Source organism: Narcine bancroftii, chromosome 2 (genome assembly GCF_036971445.1).
Source record: "Narcine bancroftii isolate sNarBan1 chromosome 2, sNarBan1.hap1, whole genome shotgun sequence".
NCBI lineage: Eukaryota > Metazoa > Chordata > Chondrichthyes > Torpediniformes > Narcinidae > Narcine > Narcine bancroftii.
In genome coordinates, this window is record NC_091470.1 from 312,991,797 (window position 1) to 313,017,491 (window position 25,695).

The following is a 25,695-nucleotide window of genomic DNA, read 5'->3' on the forward strand; positions in this document are numbered from 1 at the left end:
AAGCACTTGGACACATTTCCAGTAACTTCTGATCTTCAGTAACTTGATTTAACACTTGCCAAAATATATTAGAAAATTCGTCATAAAAAAGTTTATAGAATTCCACAGGAAACCCATCATCTCCTGGGGACTTACCATTAGGCATTTCCTGAATAGCTTCCTTGATTTCAAAATCCATAAATGGAGATTCTAACTCCTGAATATCATTCTCATCTAGTACCAGTAACGTTAATTTAGATAAGTAAGAATCAATAGAACCATTATCCTGTTTCCCCTCAAAAGTATATAATTTTTGTTAAAATGAATAAAACTGGTCATTAATTTCCTGATGTTTATGGGTAATTATTGAATTCTTCTTAACAGCATTAATAGTCTGAGACTATTGCAATTGCCAGGCAAATACTTTGTGAGCCCTTTCCCCCAACTCATAATAACGTTGTTTAGATCTATTTATTAAGTGCTCAAACTGGTAAGTTTGTAAAGTATTATAGCGTAATTTTAACTTCGTTAATAGGGCTTTTTTCTTCTGTTATATCTTTCTGAAAGTCCTTCTCTTGTTCAGCAATCTGATTTTCCAACTGTAAACTTTCTGCCATATATTGTTTCTTAACTTTCATAGAATAGCTAATGATCTGTCGCCTCAAATAAGCTTTTAAAGCATCCCATATTACAAAATGACTCTTTACTGAATTAACATTTTCAGTCAAAAATAAAGAAATATGCTCTTTTACAAAGGTAACAAACTCTGTTTTTTTCAATAACATTGCATTAAACCTCCATCTATATGTTGAACGTACAGATCATTAATAATGAATGATCTGATATAACTCTACTTTTATATTCAGTTTGCAGTACCCTACCCTGAAGATGTGCTGATACCAAAAATAAATCAATTCTAGAAAACGAGTCATGCCTTGAAGAATAAGAAGAAAAATCTTTCTCTGTAGGATTAACTTTTCTCCAAATATCTACCAAATTTAAATCTTTCATTTACACATTAAGTTGTATTGCCATCTTTGACTACCTTATACTCTTTGGATTTCTATTTAATAAAGGATCCAAAAAAATTGAAATCACCACCCACTAAAATATTCTCATTAGCCTGATTTAACAAGAAAAAAGCTTCTGAAATAAACTGCTTATCATCTGTATTGGGTGCATATAAATTAAGCAGTGTCCAAAATTCTGCAAAAGTTTTACAATTAACTCTTAAAACTCTACCAGCATTCCCTTCAGTAGATTCCAATTCAAATGGTAGGTTCTTATGAAGTAAAATCGCTATTCCTTTTGCTTTAGAATTAAAAGAATAAAAAACTTGACCAACCCAGTCTCTTTTCAATTTCAAATGTTCTTTCTCAGTCAAATGTGTTTCTTGTAAAAAAGCAATATCAATTTTCATCTTTTTTTATATACACCAATACTCTCTTTCTCCTTATTGGATTATTTAACCCCTGAACATTAAAAGTTATGAAGTTCAATCTAGACATAATTTTAAATATTAGTAAATACACACACTAAAAAATTAAACTCTATAAAATAATGCTCCCCTTTGTAATCCTTCAAAAAGTAAAAAAAAGAAAAAAAAGAAAAAAAAGGGAAAAACTCTCTTAAAAATAACAAAACAAAAATTAAAATAACAACACACACAAAAGAAAAACCACCCAAAGGCAGTATTACCCTAAAAAACTGGGTGTGGGAAACCCACTGGTGGCAGATGACTAGCAAAGTTTTCAGTGTCATCCACCCCCCCCCCAGCCAGATACATATTTATTATATAGATAAACACATTCAAATATAGTCCATACTTCAACACAGTAACTCCAAACCCAACAACTGCTCCAGATCTTCGATATCAAGAGGATTCTGTATTTCTTCTTTCTTTCCATTTTTTCCATTCTTTCCATTTCCACTTCTATTTAATCTCCTTTTGGGAGACAAAGGCAGAGAACGACCATTTCTTCTCAATTCTGGCAGGGAGTTCGCAAAAACTAAGGCATCATGATCATTTTCAAAAAATTGAGATAGAAAGTTTCCATAAAAAACCTTCAAAATTGCTCGGTAGCAAAAAGCAAACTTATAACCTTTTCACCACAGACCATCTTTAGCCGTATTGAATTCTCACCATCTACGAATAACTTCCTGACTCAAATCAGCATAAAAAACACTCTGTTATTTTGAACCATTAATGGGGATTGGTTTTGTTGTGCTTTTTGTACTGCCATACGTAAAATCATTTCTCTATCCTGGTATTTTAAACAATGAATCAAAACTGCTCTCGGCGGTTGTCCTGGAAGCGGTTTTCTTCTCAGAGCTCTATGAGCCCTATCTAACTCCAAACCTTCAGGAAATAACTCTTTACCCAAAACTTCTGGGACCCAGCGTTTAAAGAATTTTATAGGATCAGAGCCTTCAATATATTTTGGAAGACCAACTATCTTCACATTATTTCTCCGACTCTGATTTTCCAAAGAATCAATCTTCTTCAATATGTCTCTTTTTTGAATTCCCCAATCTACGAAAGATCCTTCCACTTTTTCTCTTTTTGCTCTATTACGCTCCACTTGACTTTGACACTCAGAAAAAGCTGTCTCAATTTTCTTAAAATATTCTTGTACAGTATCAACAGATTTTATATATCTATTAATGTCACTTTTGAATACATTCATATCTTGCTTCATATTTGACATTTCTTCATATAAAGTATGCATCTTCATTTTCACCTCCATAAATCTTTGATTCATTTAATCTGATATTTGTTTTGACATATTACCCATCTGATAGGCAATCCCTTCCATAACTGTAAATATTGAATCAATTCCAGGTTCTGGTTCCATTTTTTGAGGTTTACCTTCATAGGTTGCTGGCTCGCCCTGCTGGACATATTCTGCAAAGGTAAGTAATTCCTCTTCCTCTGTCGGTGTGGATGGCCTTGACATTGCGGCTGCGGGTCTGGACACCCGACGCCGGCACCCCGACCTCTTCAGGGCACCGGCGCTCGAGCTCCCCCGCAACCCACACCTTATCAAGGAGCTCCCACACCCACGATGCTCCACGTAGGCCGGGCAGAGCCATGGGGCGCTTGTCAAGATCACGGGTCTCTCTGTCGACCATGTTGTCCGCGCGCACGGCTTCACGTGCGTGCAGATCGGCAGCGGGCAAACTCACCAAGGTGCTGGCGCCATCTTGCAGGAACAAGGTCGGGGCTGGTCTCAAAATCGGCCGGGCTGGGGTCCTCTGAGCCTTAGGAATTGTCAAAATTGACTCTGAGGATTCCACTGTAAAGGTAGGTCTCAATTCTTCCGTACTTTTAAATGGCAATTTCTTTTAAAGTTGAGCCTCAGATTTTTTACATTAGTTGCCATAGTAATTTACTATTGTTTAAAAAATTAAAAATATTATTTTTAATTAATTTTAAACAACCTAAAGTCGGGCATTTAATGTTTCAGCCGGAAGAAAGTGGAATACATGTCTTGCCTTTACGCCATCTTGCCACGCCCCACCACCTCAATGTGTTCTGATGTCAATTTAACTCCTGCCATTATTTAAGTGAATTCTATTCAATTATCAACATTATCTGCAAAATATTATGTAGTTACAACAAACTTCTGCAACCAGTAAAAATACAAACATTTGAATTAGAAGCTAGAATGCACCATTCAGCATCTTAACCTTGTTTCACCATTCAAGACAATGGCTGATCTGTTAACTTTGTATACCCATCTATATAAATAAACCTCTTGCTCATCTAATAATCTCTGCTTTAAAAATACTCAACGAATATGGAATTATTTAGGTACTGGATTTAAACAAGATATAAGGCACACTAGACTAGTCAACTCTAGTCCTTAAAAACACTAGGGAATGAATTGCTAATTTGTCGGAGATCAACAAGCACTCACAGCAGAAAAAGGTTGGAATCACAGTGTACATATCAAGGAATATACATTCAAAGCTTCAAAATATTGGCTTCAGACCGTCAAGAGGTCTTGTGACACCAGGTCACATTCAATAATGGAAGCTTTCTGCTGATTAGCATGGGTGGTGCTTTCACTGTTATTCAATGTTGAAAATCATATGGAATATCCACCAAGATACTCTTGAGTTCATCACCTAGTATACTTCAATAGCACCTCCACCAATGGGAATGTCTTCACTCCCAAATTGGTGAGAGAACTGACATGTAAGATAAATATACATCATGATGTCCTCCTCAATTACCAATTGATTAGTTCAATAAATAAAGCTATTGGTTTATCCACAACTTCAATGGCTAAATAGATTAAATGTGGTTTATAATTAAACATCCATTTCACAGAGCTTTGCTGCATAAAAACAGGGCCTCCTACCCATAGAGCCCGTGTCAACCATCAAGTATTCATTTACTCAAATCCTAAAACAACCAGCATGGCTTTGAAACATGGGAGAAAAATGGATCATCCAGGTGAAACCCACAGTCTCAGGGGAAAACATACAAACTTCAGACTGCCAGCATGAGTGGTTAGGATTGAAGTGAAGTCGCTGCAGCTCCAAAGCATCAACTCCACTAGCTGCTCCAATATGCCTTCCTCTTTGACGTCATAACATTAATCCAATGCTTCTCAAATTGCAGGCTTTTACAAAGATGTGCATATGTATTTAATTCCAAAGTAAATTAATTTGGAAAAAAAACCTTTTGCTGTCATTTGATGTGGTTTGTGACCTGTTTACAAACTTTATACTTCAGTAGTGTTTCTAAGATGACCTTCCGTTATTTGATTCCGGAAAGTGTTCCATGTCAGAAATAAGAATTTATGAAATTCAGATAGATCCATTGTAGCTGGACAATATAACAGCTCTAATCAATATGATACTGACCGGTAATTTATTTTTAGAATAATCATGTTATGTTGAAAATTATAATACTGACAGCAAACCATGGTTTCTTAAAATTGTTTATCAACTTAAGTACAGACTGAAATGACGCTCAAAATATAGACTTTAACAACTACAGTACGATATCATCTTTGTTAGAATGTTCAATTAGACTAAACTGCATCTTCTTGGTTTGAATGTCCAACCAGAACAAGTCTGTTTCTTCAAACCAACAAAATAATAAGTAGAAATACTGAATAAACAAACCAGTCACACAGACATTTTCAATGCAAGTCAATTAGTAAATATCAATAATTATAAATGGCATTGAGGAAATACTTAAAATTACACCCAGCTATTTTTTCTACATGTTCAGACATTATTTTTCCTTTCCGAAACTGTTTGCATATTCAGCAAAAAGTTTTCAAAATTTGAGAACTTGAATGATAACACTATATCAACTTCATCATGTTATCCAGCTAATGGTTGACACTTGATGCTGATGACCCTCTTTCATATTTCTTCACACACCTTCAATCTTTCAAAAATTTCTTGCCTCATTATTTTTGAAGTTTAAAGTATCCTTATCCTTACTCAATTGTGTAACAAAAAATGCATCAAATTGTAAATTGAAAAGATTCATAAACTTTAGGTATCAAGCACCACTTTATACTTTCAACTTTGAACATCTCACATTCTTTTCACCAATTTTAACCATAAAAGTCTTCCAACACAAATAGTGTACTGGCCTCCAGGCAAACCACAAAAATTAATGTATCAATCAAAATTCAAGAAATAGTTTACACTTCCACTCTCAATTCCCAAGTTAATCATACTAATCTTATATTCAGAGTTTGGCAAATCAGCTGATTGCCAACATAAAAGTTAATTTTGATATAATCAGAATACATAAACAGTGACCTCCATAATGTTTTGGACAAACACACTTTTTTTTACCTTTATTTGCCCCTGTCCTCCATTTTTAAATTTATAATCAAACAATTCACATGTAATTAAAGTGCACATTCCAGATTTTATTCAAGGTTATTTGTATACATTTTGGTTTAACCACGTAGCAGTTATAGCACTTTTTATACATCGTCCCCTCATTTCAGGGTACCATAATGGTTTGGACATTTGGCTTTGCAGGTGATTACTCAGGTGTGTTTAATTGCTTCCCTGGTGCAGGTATAAGAGAGCTAGGCTTCCTTCTCAGTTTCTGATCACCTTTGGAATCTGTAGTTGCCATTTTTCAATGAGGACCTGAGTTGTGCGAATGAAAGTTAAGGAAGCCATTATGAGATTGAAAAATAAGAAAAAAATAGTGAGAGGCATTGCCCAAGCTTTAGGATTACTAAAATCAACTGTTTGGAACCACAGAAGAAGAAAGAGTGTACTGATGAGCTCAGTAATCCCATTGAGGCTGGTATTCCAAGGAAGGCCTCCATTGTTGATGACACAAGCATTTTCATCAAAATCCCCAGGAGGCAATGACTTCAGAAGACTTCATGAACAGAAATGAAGAAGCTGCACTACAAGATACAAACCAAGGCAAAGGTGGTGTGCTTTGGATCTTGGGTAGTTCCTTTATGCCTCCACACTTTGCTCTTACCGTCATTCTGATACAGTTTCATCTGGCTTCATCTGTCCACAAGACCTTTTTCCAGAATTCTGCAGGTTTTTTATATACATCTTGGCAAACTGTAACCTGGCCATCCTTTCTGTGGCTAACTAGTAGTTTGCATCTTGCAGTGTAGCCTCTGTATTTCTTTCCATGAATTCTTCTGTGAATAGCAGTTATTGGCACATCCACACCTGGCTCCTGGAGAGTGTTTCTGATCTTTCAGATATATGTTTGGGGATTTGTCTTTATTATGATGAAAATTCTTCTGTTTTTAACAGTGGAAGTCATTCTTCGAATACCAGTCCCTTTGCCATTACTGAGCTCACCAGCACGCTCTTTCTTCTTAATGGTGTTCCAAATTGTTGATTTTGATAATCCTAAGGTTTGGGTGATGTCTCTTACTATTTTATTCTTGTTTTTCAGCCTCATAATGGCTCCTTTGACTTTCATTGACACAACTCTGGACCTCATGCAGAAAAATGGTAACTACAGACTCCAAAGGTTATCAAAAGCTTAGAAGCAAGCCTAGCTCTCGTATACCTGCACTAATAAAGCAATTAAACATACCTGAGTAATCTCAAACACCTTTGAAGCCAAATGTCCCAAACATTAGAGTGCCCTGAAATGGGGAATTATGCAAAAATGTGCTGTAATTTCTATCTGGTTAAATTAAAATGTATACAAATAACCTTGAAAAAATCTGGAATGTGTACTTTAATCACATGTGAATGGTTTGGTTATAAATTTAAAACTGTAGAGCACAGGGGCAAATAGTGTCTTTGTCCCAAACATACAAGACTTTGTAGGAATTTCAAATGATGGATTATTTTTATATCAATTTTACTTCCTTTGAATCTCCTTCAGTTCTCTATTTGTAAGTTGGAAAAAATATAATTACTACCAAATATGTTGATTCATATGCAACATATTAAGCTAAAATAGGTAACCGTGACAATATGGTTGTTTATGTTTCCTTATCCAAAAGCAAATAACAATGAGCAAATGGAAGTCAAAAATATTGGAAATAAATCTTCAATACAAATTAAAATACAACGATTGCATGTTCAAATGATTTTTGACTGTTCTCTGTACAATCTATTTCAGCCATTAAAGTCTGAGCCAACATTTGGTACTCACCCCACTGCAGAGGAGCTAGCTGTAAGTGTTCTTGAACTAATTGATTGAGAACACCTTCCACATTTGCTTCTCCTTCACGTTTAAGAGATGGGTGGAAAAAGTTAAGGAAATCTGGCTTTTCTAACTTTGTAACTTCTGAATTAGAATGTTAATCAATAAGACACACTTTAAAAAATTATTTAAAAACAGCTACCTGAATTACATGGTACAGTATTTTGCATCCCTTTTTTAACTGTGGCTTTCAAACTGCCCCCCAAACTCTCATTTTATCTTAAGCAATCCCTATGCCATCAGTACTCTGTGATTAGTAAGGGATTGCTTAAGGTGGTATGTGAGTGGGAAGGGAAGGTTGAGAATCACTGCTCTGAACCCAATTGTTACCGAAATATTTTGCTTGAGAAAAATTGTCATTGGTCCATTTCCTTTGGAGATATGAAACCATGCACATAACGAGTCAATTAGGTACGATTAAAACAATGGTCTTCAAACCTTTTTCTTTCCACTCAAATATCACCTTAAGCAATCCCTTACTAATCACAGAACACTTATGGCTTAGGGATTACTTACAATGGAATGTGAGTTTAGGGGAGCAGTTTGAAAATCAGTTTTATAACCACAATAAAATCAAAACAATTAGTTATCAAATTCATCCTCAAGTTACAATTCTAACTGATGCAAAATGCTTTTCAATGAAAAATTCTCCTTTTTTTTTCTTTGACAAGTCGTTGCACTGACAGTAATCAATTAGATAAATATCAAACCTCATTATTACAAAGTTCACATCTGTGCATTTGTCTTGCAATTTCCTTGTATTCATAATGTTGCACAATAATACAGTTTTGTTTCCACACTGGGGTGAGATGTAGAAAGTGCAAGACTCCTTCAAGCCACCTAATATGTTTTATTTTATATTAATCATTCACAGTCTGATATTACACATAGACCCAACCAAGTAAAGGTGTCAGATTTCCTTTGTTGTGGGACATTGATGAACCATTCCAGATATTATGACAATTCAATAGATTTTGGTCATTATTAATGATACTTGATTTCTAATTTCAAGTATAGCATTTATTTTATTACTTTATTTAAATTCTTCACCAGAGAGAGGTACTGAAATCGTACAATCTTGACTCCAATGCCATACAGCATTCAACAAGCCTTTCAACTAAACTAGTCCATGCTGTCCATTATGGTATTCCAAGCTAATTCCCTTTACCTGCACTTGGTCCATGTCCCTCCAAGCCCCTCTTATTCATAAATCTCCCCAAATGTCTTTTGAACATTGTTTTTGTGCTCATACATTTTCTTCAGGCAGATATGGACACTCTCTGAGAGAAAAATATTTATTTCAGGTCCTTCTTAAATCTTTCCCCTCTCACCTTAAACCTATGCCTTCCAGTTCCAGTTTTGGCTATCCAAGGAAAATGTGAGCATTCACTTATCCAAGACCCTTATGATTTTATAATCTCTCTAAGATTATCGCTGAGCTTTCTTCGTGCTAGAGATAAAGACACACCCTATCTAAATTTTCCCTACAACTCAACCTTTCCAGTCCTGGCAGCAACCTTCCAATTTATTGATGTCCTTCCTACAGACAGATGACCAGAACTGCACATTGTTCTCTTACAAGTGGTCCCACCAATTTTTTAAGCAGCTGAATCATGAGTTCCTAACTTGTAGGCTCTCTCCACCTAATGAAGATCATGTGCCAAATGTCTTCTTCACCACTTTATCTACCCAAGTTGTCACTTTCAATCAATTCTACACTTGTACCCCGAGGTTTCTCTCTGATCTACAACACTCTAAATGGCCCAATCATTCATCTGCAAGCCTTGGCTGTGTTTCACTTACCAAAGTGCAACATCTCACACTTGACAGAGTTAAATTTTATTTGCCACTCTTTGGGCCACTTGCCCAACTGATCAGAATCCTCAATGCCCACTACATTACCAATTATACAGTCAACCACAAAAGTACTAATCAAGTTAAATACATTGCCATCCTGATTGTTAACATACTGTAGATAATAATCACTAGTATTATCCACAAATTTACTTACCAGGTTAACTATGTTGCTATCCAAATCATTTCTATGGACAATAAACAGCAGTGGGACCAATAGTGAACTCCTATGACACACTACTGGACACACACCTCCCATCAGAAAAGCATCCTTCTACTACTATCCACTGTCCCTTCCATCTTACAGAAGAAGCCAGTTTTGAATCCAATGATTCAACATCAAGACTAATGTGCAAATGCAGAACCTTGTCAAAGGTCTTGTGAAGTTGAAACATACAATATCCACTGCCCTGTCCACATTAATCCTCTTGGTCACCTTGTCAAGAAGCTCATATCAGATTTGTGAGATACAATTGACCATGCATAAATCCACATCGACTACCTCCAATCAATCCCTGACTATCTAAATGTCAGTATATCTGTCTGTCAGAATCCCCTCCAGCAATTCCCCAATAAATGAGATCAAGTTCACAGACCTTGTTCCCCTTTTTAAATAATGGCACAATAGTCACCCTCCATTCTTCTGGCACTTCACCCAAGATCAAAAATGATGAAAATATCTCAGCAGGGGCCTTTGCAATTTCTTCCCAAGCTTTTCACAAAATGTGAGGATGCACTTCATCAGGGCCTGGGGATTTGTCCACTTTAATATGGTCTGGACCTCCTCTCTGGTAGCTAGTTAATATGGTCTGGACCTCCTCTCTGGTAGCTAGTTAATATGGTCTGGACCTCCTCTCTGGTAGCTAGTTAATATGGTCTGGACCTCCTCTCTGGTAGCTAGTTAATATGGTCTGGACCTCCTCTCTGGTAGCTAGTTAATATGGTCTGGACCTCCTCTCTGGTAGCTAGTTAATATGGTCTGGACCTCCTCTCTGGTAGCTAGTTAATATGGTCTGGACCTCCTCTCTGGTAGCTAGTTAATATGGTCTGGACCTCCTCTCTGGTAGCTAGTTAATATGGTCTGGACCTCCTCTCTGGTAGCTAGTTAATATGGTCTGGACCTCCTCTCTGGTAGCTAGTTAATATGGTCTGGACCTCCTCTCTGGTAGCTAGTTAATATGGTCTGGACCTCCTCTCTGGTAGCTAGTTAATATGGTCTGGACCTCCTCTCTGGTAGCTAGTTAATATGGTCTGGACCTCCTCTCTGGTAGCTAGTTAATATGGTCTGGACCTCCTCTCTGGTAGCTAGTTAATATGGTCTGGACCTCCTCTCTGGTAGCTAGTTAATATGGTCTGGACCTCCTCTCTGGTAGCTAGTTAATATGGTCTGGACCTCCTCTCTGGTAGCTAGTTAATATGGTCTGGACCTCCTCTCTGGTAGCTAGTTAATATGGTCTGGACCTCCTCTCTGGTAGCTAGTTAATATGGTCTGGACCTCCTCTCTGGTAGCTAGTTAATATGGTCTGGACCTCCTCTCTGGTAGCTAGTTAATATGGTCTGGACCTCCTCTCTGGTAGCTAGTTAATATGGTCTGGACCTCCTCTCTGGTAGCTAGTTAATATGGTCTGGACCTCCTCTCTGGTAGCTAGTTAATATGGTCTGGACCTCCTCTCTGGTAGCTAGTTCATCATCTCATCACTCTTTTCCTCCAATTCATTTGCTTCCATGATTTCTTCCACTGTAAAATCCCACCCATACAAATATAACCTTTTTGATCTTTAATAGGGCAAATTCTCCCACAACCACCTTTACACTATGTAGAATCTCTCAGGATTCTCCATCATCCTCCCTGCCAACTCCATCTTGTGTCCTCTTTTCTCCTATTTAAACATATTCCTGCACTTCCTGTACACATCAAGGGACCTGTACCTTTTATATCTGACATTAGGGTCCCTTTTCCCAACTTGAGTCTCATTGTCTGTCATCAATCAGAGTTCTTTAAACTTATCAGCCTTGGCCTTTACCCTGACAGGAAAATGTAATGCCTGAACTCTTACTAATTTGCCTCAAAAACATACCAATTTCTATCCATCCCCTTTCTTGCAAAGATTCTCTTCCAAGCATCTTTTGCAAGCATCTTGTCTAATTAGTCCTAAAACAATCTCACCTCATTTAAGGACCTTAACTTGCAAATCAGTCCCATCTTTCTCCATAATTATTTTTAAACTAATAATGTTATAATCACTAAACATAAAGTTCTTCCCACAGTCACTTGTTCAACCACATTCCCAAAGTGTTCCGCCTTCTCTAGTAAGTCCCTCAATACAAGAGGAAGCTCCCTTGGACATAACAAACTCCACGTAGTCCAAGAATGGATTCTCCAGTCAATATTAGGGAAGTTAAAGTATTGTTACAAGCCCAAAGGACCCCAAAACCCAGCAGCAATAGACATTCACCAAGACAAAAGTTGTTTTTAATTATCTTTAAACATGAAAACTGAATCAAACTTTAATTTATCTCTATTAACATAACTAACCCAACTTAATTCCCTTCTAATTCTAAGCGCATATGTATGTAATGTGTGTGTAAATTTAAGAAAAGCTCTTTGGTTCAAAATTTAATCTCACTTCTCATTCTTCTAAGTTCACTGGTTGCAGGCAATTCTTATACTGTGCACAGAACTTAACATGTATAAAGTTCACCAGGCTTTGGTGCTCAAAAGGTAAATGTTTACTGCTCAGGAAGGTTCTTGTAGGTTTGCAGAGAGAGATGTGTTGTTCCAGGATTTCCACAACTGAGGTGCCACCATTAGTCACCTCAATGTCTTGCTGATGAAACTTGTCCCATCAGGGTTCTCCAGATGATAACCTCCTTCTTTCAGGCTACCACAGAGTTCCTTTCTGTTCCATTTATTCCAAAGAAACATCAGTCAGATAGCACCTCCAGCCATTCTCCACTCTGGAGCTTCTGTTTCAGTTCCAACAAGCTTCTCCTGGCTGACACTGTCCACTCACTCTCTCTCTCTCTCTCTCTCTCTCTCTCTCTCTTGCCAAGACCCCCTCCTTCTCCAGCAAACAATAGGAGTTAGTCTTCTTGGTCAATCTGTTGTTTTTAGGTAAACAAGAACCCAGGAGTGACCTTTCTGTGCACTCTCTCAAAACCCTTGCAAAGAGTTATCAACAGTGTCTCCTGCGTGATGCTTTAAACACTCCATTCATTCATGATGTCATTTCAATTAGCACCTACTTGTGAAATGTGCATAGCATTCTCCAAAATTTCTGTAAAGTCACTGAATATGAATTCTTCAGTATTTCAAATAAGATCTGTTTTAAAGAGTGTGTATGTATGTAACCTACTCTAATTTTACCAATTTATCCCCCAAATACATCTAGAAATATTACATCACAGTATCAAAATAATACTATCCTATAATTCTGACAGTTATGTGCTATGTCCCTGCATATCTGCTCTTCCATTTCCAGTTGAATATAAGGGGCCAATAATACAGCCCCAAAGGGATCATTCCCTTGATTCGAATTTCTAGCCATTTAGCTTAATTAGATAATCACCTAAGAGCACTGCTGTTCTGTCTTGCCTTGTTAAAAATGTAACTCCACTCATCTTTTACTTGCCCTTCTATTGAACATGTAACATCTGTATCCTGCTACAATGAGCTGTGGGTCTTGCATTTCTTTTAACCACATTTCCGTTATGGCTAGAATATCCCAGTCTCCCAAGCCATCCATGGCTCTGCAATTGTCTGCTTAACCTGTTGCCTCTTGCAATTAAATAATTGTGATTTAAACCATGGGTCATTCCTCTCACTTTGCCTGTCAATTATATTTGCTCTGAGAACAGCATTAGCCCCCATCTTCTCATCTACCTCTTCTTTGCAGAACTCCAGCCCTCTGCCAATCTCATTTAAACTTCCCAAGAGTCCATACTCAATATTGAAAGAAAATAAGTTGATTAAACTTTAAAATGCAGTCATTGGCATGAAATCACCCCTGATTTATCTGCTCCGCAAATTTCCAATATGTATTAAGGGCTCTAAGAAATTAATTTGCAGAAGTAATAAATACATTTCATGTCAAATAAATGCACAACTTTCATAAATGCAAAGGCAACTCATTGCACCCAAAGATTGGACATTACAAATGATTCCAGCTAAATCAACAATACAGGTTTAAAACTTGATCGGAAAGCATAAAAATCCAATACCATACTACATTATAATCAATATAATAATCTCCCCGTGCTGCATGTTCATTGAATTTTCATAACACAGATATTACCAGAGGACAAAAGGTTGCAAATTGTAAATGAAGCTATCAAGCAATTTAAATTTTACCTTTACTTTGACGTTATACAGACAATCTCAATCACCATTTATTTTGCCTAACAGCAAAGATTCTTTAATGTTTTAAACAATATTTGGTTTACTTATGGGACAACAAACACCAATTCATTCCCAATTATACTTATGGTTCACAGAACATCATACTACGATCATTTTGCACATCCCTGATGCAGAAGTAGTTGGTACAAAGTATAGTCTACCATCCGAAATTAAAGGCCGGCAGAAAACTAATAAAAAAGAACAGAAATGGTATCAACTAGGAGAATAATATAATGACTTTATAATTCTGAAGTTACAATTATTAACTAATGTTTAGTTAAATTTGATAAGGTTCCTTTGCAAAAGGTTCAAAAGCACTAGATTATTATGAACTTTCTGTTAATATAAACTAACCATCAAATTCTATTTCATATCATGTGTCATATTATAATAGAAAGCTTGCAGGATCAAGATTAATGTGTGACCTGGAAAGAATATGATTTTTAAATGTGTTAAGATTCCATTAATCAGATTCAACAAAGATAGCATTTCTTTCAGTCAATAAATCATTTTGCCAACATGGTCAGGAGAGATTCAAGTTAAACCTAAAGCTTTTGCAATTGCACTTTTATTTAGTTGATTATAGTCATTATGTTCAAAAGCTATAAATAGAACCATTATAGAATAACTCTCCCAGTTTGATGTCAGTGCTGAGAGATTAATTTCGATAGGTATTGAAATGCAGTAATCCTTATCCCCAATATTTTTTTTTAGTTTGCATTTCAATGAACAATCTCCTGTGAGGCAAATTACATAATTGTGTTAGACAGGCGTATGAGGGAAAAGCTGCATGGGGAAAAACATAGTTCATTTAACAGACAGCTAATCAAAATATAATTGCTCTGAATGGCAGAATCCAATTGCAAAATAAAAAATGGGCATTTTGATACATGTACTTTAGGCAAGAAATTTGACATTTTGAGAGTTCATATACCACAATTCACTTTTATATATAAAGTGGGAATGCACAATCAGCATTTTCAATCATATTTGACACAATTTACAGTGTTTTGCACTGATTTCATCTACATCAGAGCAAGTCCCATTTTTATACTTGACTTTAGTCCAAAGAAATTCAATAACCTTCATACAGAAGCAATTGGTCAAAAATTGGAAACAAGCCCAAAACAGGCAACAAAAAAAAGAGATGAACAAACTTGGATAGAGTTTGGCATCCAGGAAGGTTATGTAACTGGTATTAGAGTTATCTATTCATGAATCATTTTGCTAATAATAAGGCATTACATGAAAAATGGTAATGAAAAGTTCATTTTAGATTAAAGCAATAGTGCAATTAATGTATTTGATTATGTTTACAGCAGAACGATGGAATATGAATGGATGGCAATACTCAGTAAAATATAAACCCAGTTATAGTTCTTGGAAATTTTCAAGGTCACATGATGACTTTATTTCAAATGTGTTTGGTTAAGTATTCGTCACAAACATTGTTTGCAGTTTGATTTGAAGTCTGTTTCCATTAAGTAACTCGACCACTTACAGTTTCTTATCATGAGGCTGTGAATGGGGAAAGAATTCCAAAGTCTGGGTCTTAAACTTCTAACTGTTCAACTCATGAATGAGAGAATCAACCATGGCAAATTTAATTCCTTCATCTTTGATTTGGGATGTTTTTATTATTATAACTAAAAGTGCACCAATCTCTTCCATTTCAAACACCTTCCCATGCTACTTAACTTAATTTTTGATTGGACACGAGTACTCTACTTGTTATTAAGATTTATTACAAGTTAGTCTGTGCAGCCTTCAAAATGTATCAACATTTTCTGAGGATAGTCTCTCTTCTCAAAAATAAAATCACAGTGCATTAATATAAAAATGGACACAATAAATAGTGCCAACAATCCTTAAAGCTGTTACCATAATGAGAGAAGAGGAAACAAGGTGCTGAGCAACTTAGTGAAAATAAGGTGAAGGAAAACAAGAGCTGAATTTCAACAATATGAACTTAGAGAAGGCACGAAGGAGGAAAAAAAATAAACTGTAATATGTATTATTTATGCCACAATATGGAACAAACTGGGGGAAGGACACATAGTTGAGATAATCCTGTAGAGGAAATCCATAAGGGTTAGAAAAAGTATTTTGTTAGCAAGTGTTTTGTTAAAAAAAAATTGGCAGCCCTGCTGGAACTGCTGGAATTCGAACCTTGTCACTGGTGCAGACATGGGGAGAGCAGGAAGCAGAGACACAGTGCTGCTCTGCAGGGTCCAATTGTCCAGTCCTAATGCTGGAGGCTCTGCACAGGCGTGAAATGACCTTTTAAAGGAGCCAACGGTGTTTTCAATTAAAATCCTGCAAGTGCAGGGTCTGTGCTGGCAACAGCCTCGAAGAGGAGTAGTGGACCAGTGCAGTGCACCAGAAATGGGAAGAAACTCTTCTCACTGAGAAGGACCCTACAGGGAAGGTGACAACATCAGCAGACCAGCAAGGGGCCCACACAGGCTGTGGGCAGTTGGTAAGTTGCATTTAAAGGACCAACTCTGGCTGTGGACTGTTGGAGACGTGGCTAAACTCCCATGCAGGCTGTGGGCTGTTGGTGACTTGCAGTTGAAGGATCCACACAGGCTGCGAGCTTCTGGAGACTGGTTCATGGGAACCAAGGATGATAGGATACTAAGGGCAAGAAGGACTCTCAAAGGGCCTCAGGCACTGAAGGTGTTCTAATCGTATCAGAGGTTTGGATCTGGAGCTTAGGTGGCTGATGGGTTCAACGGGAGTCTGTGTGGCTATAGAGGCTGCTGGAGCACTAGAAGCGAATCCATGGACACTCAGTATCTCTGAAGGGACTCTATTTTGGTCTCTTTCTCTTCCTGCAAGGGGAACCAGGCAACACTAATGATGAATCTTTGCCTCACAACAGACTAAAGGAAATTACATGCAATATTACATTTTCAGTTTTATGATATGTCAATAAAAGAATCTTGCATCTTGAATGGAATATAGGAAACAGTTGAGCAGTGTGCCAGCTGCAGAGGGTTCTGGCGATGATGGCCAAAACCCAGGCAAACAACAGCTGGATAGGGGAAGTGTAAATAGCTTGAGGGAGGAACAATCACAAAATCAAACTCTGAAGGAAATAAATTTAGGAGTAGATAGTATAGATGGTAAGTGAGAGATGAAAATAGTCAGAGGAAGCTTTATCTGTGATACAGTAGAGTCTAAATGAGATGACATGACCAGGAAAATGTGTATGAATACAGGAAGCATAGCTTGTGTCGAAATAATACACGGTCAATGACCGCTCAGGCAAAATGAGTCAGGAATAACTTCTGTGAGTTCACATATTATAGAGGATGAGGGAGAATAAGAAAAGACAACAATGTAGAATGATGACTTTTAAAAGCAGAAAGATGAAACAAGATGAGATACTTGAAGGAAAAAAATGAAGAGAACAAAAGCCTGTGTAGAGAAGGTAGTAAAAAGTATAATCGGGAATGGAGATTTAGCAATGCAGGTACCTTAACCTTCATTACTTTTTTTGGAATTCCATTCCGTACTTTCATTATTCTTTGTAAGAAGAATTATAAGCATTATAAAGTAGCACTATTGTAACGCCACATTCTTGCACCATAACTGTGAATATATTTATGATCTCCTAATCACATGAAATGGTCCTTCATAAGGTTTTAGTAATGGTGCCCCTGGAACCTGTCTTCGTACAAATACAAATTCAGTGTTTAATAGGGATTGGGGCACTTGTTGCCTAGGTTTGCCATGCCAGTTGGTAGAGGATGGTTTGCTGTTAGCCATACCCTTGCGGAGTTGTTGAAGGACGTCCATGTCTGAATTGCTTGTGAAGTGAGTATCTCCTGGAACCGTACATTAATTCTGCAGACGATGCAGAAAGATCTTCTTTTGGAGCTGTTCATACTCCTAGTAGAATCCCAGGTAGTTCATCGACCCAGTTGGGGTCGGTGAGTTGGGCCTTCAGTGAAGATTTAAGTTGTCGATGGAAATGTTCCACCAGGTCGTTGGACTGCGGATGGTACGCAGTAGAGTGGTGCAACTGTGTACCACAAAAACGAGCCAAGGAAGCCCATAACGCCAAAGTGAACTGTGGTCCATGGTCCAAAGTTATGTGTGTAGGCACTCCAAATCTAGCAATCCAATTTAAGATGAACGCTCTAGCACATGCCTCAGTATCACTGACTGGTAATGGAAGCGTGTGAAGCGGTCTACTACCGTGAGAATATACCTCATGTCCTGTGATACTGGTAATGGTCCAACCAGATCCATGTGCACATGCTCAAATCTTCTGCGTATTGTTGGGAAAGGCTGCAGGGGTGCCTTGGTGTGATGTTGAATTTTCACAGATTGGCAGGAAAAACACGTTCCTGCCCATTGCACGATATCTTTTTTCAGCCCATGCCACATGTACTTGTTTGACATTATTTTGACTGAAGTCCTGATGGATGAGTGTGATAGATTGTGAATGTCATCAAAAAGATGTCGTCTCCAAGATAATGGGACCAATGGTCGAGGATAGCCCAACGATACATCACAAAGGAGCTCTGGACTACCTTGTTGTGGGGCCACCTGTTGAATGTCAAGTCCAGTAATAGCTGTACTGTATTGCCTGTATATCTGGATCTGCAGATTTTGCGGCAGCCAGTTCAGCAATGTTGACTCCACCTTGAATATGGCACACACTTGATCGAGAGAGCACATCTGCGACCAGATTGTCCTTTCTCGAAATATGACGTATGTCAGTAGTAAACTTTGAAATGTAGGACAAATGTCATTGTTGTCTTGCCAACCAAGGATCTGTGACTTTGCTAAAGGCAAAAATGAACGGTTTATGGTCTGTAAATATGGTGAAATGTCGACCTTCAAAGATATAACGAAAGTGCCTTATAGCCAGATAAAGTGCTAATAGTTCTCGATCAAAGGCGCTGTACTTCATTTCCACTGGTCTTAGATGACGACTAAAGGCAAGGGGCTGATAATGGCCATTGACGTATTGTTCCAGAACTGCACCCACAGCTGTTCCCGAGGCATCTGTGCTAAGCGTCAAAGCAGCTTCAGGATTTGGATGTCCAAGCATTGCTGCTTTGGCTAATGCCTCTTTGGCGGACATAAATGGGGCCTCTGCCTTTGCAGTCAGGGTAATGTTTTTGTTTGGAGCAGAGATTATGTCACAGGATGTCAGCAATCCTGGGAATAAATCTATGATAAAAATTTATCATTCCCAAAAACTTCTGTAGCCCTTTGACGATGACAGGTCTAGAGAATGTACGGATGTCGTCTACCTTGTCTGATAACAGAGATATGTCATCTGCTGTAATTTTATGCCCTAAGAATTCTATTGTTTACTTGCCAAATTGACACTTGTCAAGGTTCATTGTCAGACCAAAGTCTTGGAGCCGTTGGAAAAGACGGCACAAATGCAGGCGGTGATCTTGCTTATTTTGACTTGCTACAAGGATGTTGTCCAAGTAAATATACGCAAAGTCTAAATCTCTGCCTAGAGCGTCCATAAGCCACTGAAAAGTTTGCATGGCACTCTTTAAGCCAAATGGCATTCTGAGGAATTCAAAAAGACCAAACAGCGTAATAATTAATATCCCTTAACCAAATCAATCTTTGAAAATATGCGGCAATGATGCAGATAGGCGGTGAAATCCTGTATGTGTGGAATTGGGTATCTGTCAGGCGTAGTGACATCATTAAGCCTACGGTAGTTGCCCCAGGGTCTCCATCCGCTTGTCTTCTTGGGTATCATATGCAAAGATGAGGCCCAAGGGCTGTTTGAGCGTTGGTTGATACCCAATTCTTCCATTGCTTTAAATTCTGCCATTGCTTGCCGCAATTTATCAGGCGCCAGATTACGAGCAGTGGCATGGATCAGTGGGCCTGATGTGTCTTCGTAATGAGACACATCATGAAATTCATTGAGTAGAGCAGTATATGCGTGTACGGACAATAACCACACAAGCAGTGCGAGTATAAGACAGCTTTACTAAACTAATATGTACACTAAGAGGTCTTGTCTCTCTGCAAGATGAACCTGGAAGGCTAGACTGTAGCTCTGGACTGCTTTATATACAAGGTCACCGGGATGACCCCTGGTGACCTAGTGGTGTAATTGCATATGACCACAATGTATCCTTGTGTAACGTATGTACTCTGAGTTGTGAAACTCTCCCCTTGATGCACGACTTTGGATAAGATTGAAAGGTGGTGGCATGAACTAATTTTCTGCATTTTATGTCTACCAATAAGTCGTGGGAACGTAAAAAATCCGCACCCAAAATGGGTTGAGCGACAGAAGTGAGGACATAATTCCAATGGAACATCGTTCCACCTATTCCGATTGCGACTCGTCTCATGCTGAAACTTGGAATGGCAGTTCCATTCGCCGCTCGCAGGGTCAAGTGGCGTTTTTTATGCATCCTTTCAAAATAGGTCAGCAGAAGCAAATTAAGTTCAGCACCTGTGTCTACAAGGAATTTGCGCTTACCCGTATCGTCCTGGAGATACAATAGGCCTGTATGTACACCATCTGACGAGGCCACTACTGGCACCCGGCTCTTTCGTTTCCCGACTTCTTTTTGTAGTAGGTACATGGCTGGATGCACTTATGGGCATTTTTTCCCCCAGCGGCGATGGTAAAAACACCACTCTCGATGTACCTCAGCACGTTCCTCTTTCTTGGATTGGACTGAGATACAGGAGGCTGGTAGGATGCGGGAGATGCTTCTGCTGCAAAAACTGGATGTATTCGGGCAGACTCTTGTGTAGGAGTACGATAGAGCCAGTCAGCTTCTCGAGCCACATCATGGGGACAGCGGAAATCCATGTTACCAATGGATATGGCAATGCGAGCTGGAAGTTTTGACAGAAATAATGTTTAGAAAAGCAGACAATGGGAATGACCACCTGACAATGGCAGCATCTCATTCATCAGGTCTGATGGATTCTTGTCACCTAGGCCTTCCATGTTCAAAAGACGCATGCCACGTTCATGTCTAGTAAGTTCCAATGTGTCAAGAAACTGGCGGAACCTGGTGTACTGATGTTCTCTTAGAGGATGAGCAATAAATCACTTACTCGCAATGCAGTGGCCGGTTCAATGTACTCAAGACATGCCAAAATTTTGTGTCTTCTGCCGTTATAACCCCAAAGACAAAACTGGGTTTCAGCTTGAAGAAACCAAACTCGAGGCTGTTGTGTCCAAAAAGGAGGCAAATGAAGCCCAACTGCATTAACTGTCATGGCGGCAGCAGTTGTTACTGCTGTTGAAATGTCCTCCTTTTCCATAATGATTCAAATTTGTTGAATCTTAACTTCGGGGTCACCAATTTGTAGCGGCTACTGCGGTAGATGCTACTAAATAAAGGCAAACACACACAAAGGTAGTCAACTCAAGACTGGTCTATTGCAGACATACACAGACCTTTTATTCCCTGCCTGTTAATCAGCTCGTTAGTGAACAGCTGCTGGTCCACAGAGGTTCAAGACAAAAGAACTATGGATATTGGTTAAGAGAGATCTGGTAATAAGTACTGACTATTCAGAATACAAATTCGCTGACGACACCAATAATGTTAGCCAAATAACAAACAATGATGAGCCAGAGTATGGGAGGGAGGATTTGGCTGAGAGATGCCAAAACAGCAATCTTGTTCTCAGCATCAGCAAGACAAAGAAACTTAAGAAGGGGAGGCTGAGGGACCATGTACTCATCTTCATGGGCAAGGCAGAGTTGGAGAGGGTTAGGACCTTCAATATCCTGGGCATCCACATATCCGAGGACATCTGGGGCTAATACCTGAAGGCAACCTTGAAGACATATCAATACCTGTACTTTCTAAGAACTCTGAGGAGATTGAGCATGTAGTCGAATACTCAAATGAACAGGCGCCCTGCAAAAAATATGCTGACTAGTTGTATCGCATCCGATTTTGAAACTATGACAGGCACTGACCTCCCATTCACTGAAGACAAAATCATAAATGATCCCCATCACCCTAGTCGCAATCTCTTTTCTGCTCTTTCTGGAAGAGGAACAGAAGCTTAAAGTACAGCATTTCTAGATTCAAGAACATTTTTTCCCCAACAGCTATCAGGCTTTTGAATCTCACCACCCTACTTTAACCATAAACTACTCTGGGATCATCAAAAGATGCATCTGCACTAATGAAACATCACTTTTCTTTCTCTAAGTATGAATATGTATCTATCGTTTTATATTAATTATATTTTTCTTTTATATGTACAATATAGCAATTCATTTATGCTATTGTTGTTGGTGTAGCTTTTGTAGCTGTGTGGCTTCAGCAAGAAAGAATTTTAGTGCAACTGTACATTGTATTTATGTACATGACAATAAACTCTCATAATCAAGAGTTGATATTTTTAGAAAGCATGAGCCTCCATAATGACATAAGTAACTAAGTTGTGGCAGATTTGGTAATGTTCTACATGAGCTCCCCACTCCTTATTCATTTATATTCAGTTCCTTGGCATTCCTATGCGCAAACATGGTCTCATTTCCATACATCAGACAATGAAATGCCCAGCACTTTTCCACAATCTCTTGCCAATCTCTCATCAATTATTTGCCAACCCACTATTTAGAACTAGAAAAACCACGTAATACTGTCATTTAATGAGTACAAAAAAACATATTTATGGATGATGACTCAAGGTTATCTTCTTGCAATAACCTCAAGGTAATATGGATGAGAGATCTTGAACAGCTGGACTTTAAACAGAGAAGGATTGGAGTATAATTATAAAGTGGAAACACATCTTGGGGTTTGAATGTTTTGAACTGTTGAAGCTCCGATGAAAGCCCATTAATGTAAAATATTTACTCTGTTCGCTCAATTTAGATGCTACCATAAACTTCCAGTTTATCTTTTACTCCAGATTCTGACATCAACACCCTCATGTTTATCCTTAGTACATTAATATACACATTTGAGCACTTAGAAAGGATATGATCTTCCAATTGATGTTCAATTTGCTGTTGATCTCTACAGCCCGAGCATGGCTTCTTTCTTCTTCAAACTGCCTTTGGTTTTCTGAACACATTTCACTTACATTGTTGGAGTCTGGAAGATTGTCAAATTTGAACTTGTTGACTTGTATGGCCATTCTGCAAGAGAAAAATCAAACAACTCCAACAATAATGCAATAGTATGAACATTCAGAAAACTTCAATATCAAAATAAAAACTGCAGGTCCTGGAAATCCCACATAATAGAATCTGTGTACCATACATTCTGTCCTTGAATAGAGGCCCAACAACATCTTCTCGTCAATATGCTCATCTATTTGATTCAATTTGTCTTCACGTGAAATGACCTCTCCTTTAACTCCACTAACATTCTTCAAGTCAATTATCTCCCTTTGCTCCAGATGATTGAGGAGGACCTTGATAGGTGGAGGACTCTGCCCTTTACACTGGTAGGAAAGTAAACTGTGTAAGAATGAAAGTGATGCCAGAACTCCAGTATCTTTTTCAATCGCTACCCATTTAATTGCCATGGGGTTTTTTTTAAGATGCTTGGAGAATGTGTCACAAAGTTCCTGTGGAATGGTAAGGTGGCTAGAATCTCCATGGAAAATTTTGGGGGGCAGATTAAAATGACAGGATTTTTTTAAATGTTATTGGGCAGCCCAGGCAAACTTTATCACCCTACTCTTTGAGGAGGGGGTGGGGAGCTTCCCTCTCCTGGGCCCAAATTGGACTAGATGCAATTGGTTCAAAGATGGAAGGAGAATTTATATACAAATTGAACACCAAATTAATTTCAAAGAAAAAAGATAACCCCATTTTTCAGGTATGGCAAAAAATAAATCAATGTATTGGATGAAAGATGGGGATATCTCCTAAAATGTCTTTGACCCAGAATAAGTTGATACCCTTGACTCTGGGTAATAAAATCCTGACATCTGGTGCAAAAAGGGAATCAGGTGTATCGAGGACTTTTACAAACAAAGGCAGCTCATGTCATTCGAGCAGTTAAGAAACAAATATGGTCTGTCTAGTAGAATATTCTTCTGCTATCTGAAAATAAGATCTTTTTTTAAATGAAAAATTAGGACCATCCATGACCCTGCCAAGGTCTAGTAATGTGGAGATTCTAATTTGACAAAGGAATCTGTGTAAATTTATCTCTAAGATGTATTATATATTCCAAAGTGAAGGCCTGAAGCCAGGCTTACACAGATCAAGCGAGAGATGGGAGTTGGATTTGGACACAACAATCAATCAAGAGTGGTGGCGACCTGTGTTTGGACAGTGTGACTGGAGTCATTAACACGAGAATCAGGTTGGTGCAATATAACATTTTTCATCAGCTGTACCTCACACCACAAAAATTACATAAATCAAAGTCTGAAATTTCAGAAATGTGATTTAATTGTGGTGTGGAGATTGTAACCTTTGTCCACTCCACCTGGCTATGAACAAACATGAGACCCTTCTGGGAAGAACTGGGGGATATTTTGAAAAAATTACAAAAGTGGATTTTCCACAAGATCTGGAGTTGTACCTTTTGGGAGATATTGTAAATGTGAGTTTTAGACTGTCCAAATATCAAAATCAGTTTGTGAAGTTCGCCTTGGCAGTAGCCAGGAAGTGTATAATTGTTATGTGGAAGTCTGACTCCTAATTAAATACTACACGATGGAATGAAGAAATGCAGAATTGCATTTCCCCTGGAGAAAATCACTTACAATCTAAGGGGGAACCTTCTCTGAAATACATGGGCACGTAGACTGACTAGTTCACCCTCCCTTCGAAATATGGATATTATAAAAATTTGTCCCAGTAGGATAAGGAGTGGAATTAAGGAAATGGAACATGGCACAGGCGACGTGCATGTTTTCTTTTTAGCCTTTTTTTAGTCTGTTTTACTTTAGCTTTGATTTTCATATAGTTTTTTTTTAATTTCTTACTTGAGTTATTTAGTTAATTAGGTTATTCCTTTTTTAGGTCTCGGTGGGGGCTCTGAACCCCACTTGTAATTACTTCTATTTGTATAATCGGTATGGTATGGTTATATGTTTGGGGGCAGAGGGGGTGGTGGAAACAAAACACAGACTCTACCTTCCATGGATGTTGAAAAAGATTGTATGGATTGTTGAAATGACTTTGAGTCTGTAAAAAGAAATCATAAAATTTTTTTTTTAAATCTCTAGCTCAATACAATTTCAAGAAAGAGATGGAATGCTGAGCCAAAGCTATACTTGCCTTTTTATGGAATTAGTGGAATAGTCTTTGTTTGAGACTGACAAAACAAACACCCCCTCCTTTCCCCTTCCCACCCCCCCCACCCCAACAAAGCTGTTTTAGTACATTGCTGATGGCCTTATTGCACACATTCAAAACTCAAAAATTTCATTATTTTTGCTGCCAGTTTTCTTCTGGCTCTTATCTTCACATGGACTATGACGTCTCCCTTTCCATCAAGGATCCTTCTATTTTCGCCTTCACCTAAAATCACCAAAGGCTACATTGACTATATTTCCTTCTACCATCCCTCCTGTAAGGATTCCATTCCATTCTACCAGTTTCACTATCTCCACTGCATTTGTTCAAATTATGTGACATTCCACACAGAAGCCTCAGAAATATCTTCCATTTTGTTGAACCTTGAATGCTTGATCGTATCTTACCCATTTTTTTGAACCTCTGTTCTCAATCCTTTTCCTCTTGGACCGAAAAAAAATAAACTCTCTCTGATCCTTATATTCCATCCACCAGCCTCTTCATTCAATGGATCATCCATTGTAATTTCTG

At 38.1% G+C, this 25,695-nt stretch overlaps 1 protein-coding gene across 12 annotated transcripts in view; it reads right to left on the minus strand.

Annotated features, from left to right (window-relative positions):
• The window catches only part of trappc9 (trafficking protein particle complex subunit 9), a 650,990-nt gene that overhangs the window by 279,724 nt on the left and 345,571 nt on the right, over window positions 1–25,695 (minus strand). For 9 of the 12 annotated variants that reach the window (XR_011352375.1, XM_069921673.1, XM_069921672.1 and 6 more), the window contains 3 exons: window positions 25,003–25,053; window positions 22,887–23,043; window positions 7,613–7,703 (listed from right to left, as the gene is read on the minus strand). Coding sequence is in view for 11 of the 12 variants with exons in the window: in XM_069921673.1 (XP_069777774.1) it covers window positions 7,613–7,703; window positions 22,887–23,043; window positions 25,003–25,053 (299 nt within the window). In the remaining variant the exon portion in view is untranslated. The remainder of the gene's footprint in view (window positions 1–7,612; window positions 7,704–22,886; window positions 23,044–25,002; window positions 25,054–25,695) is intronic. The other 3 variants (XM_069921674.1, XM_069921679.1, XM_069921677.1) reach the window with 1 other exon arrangement.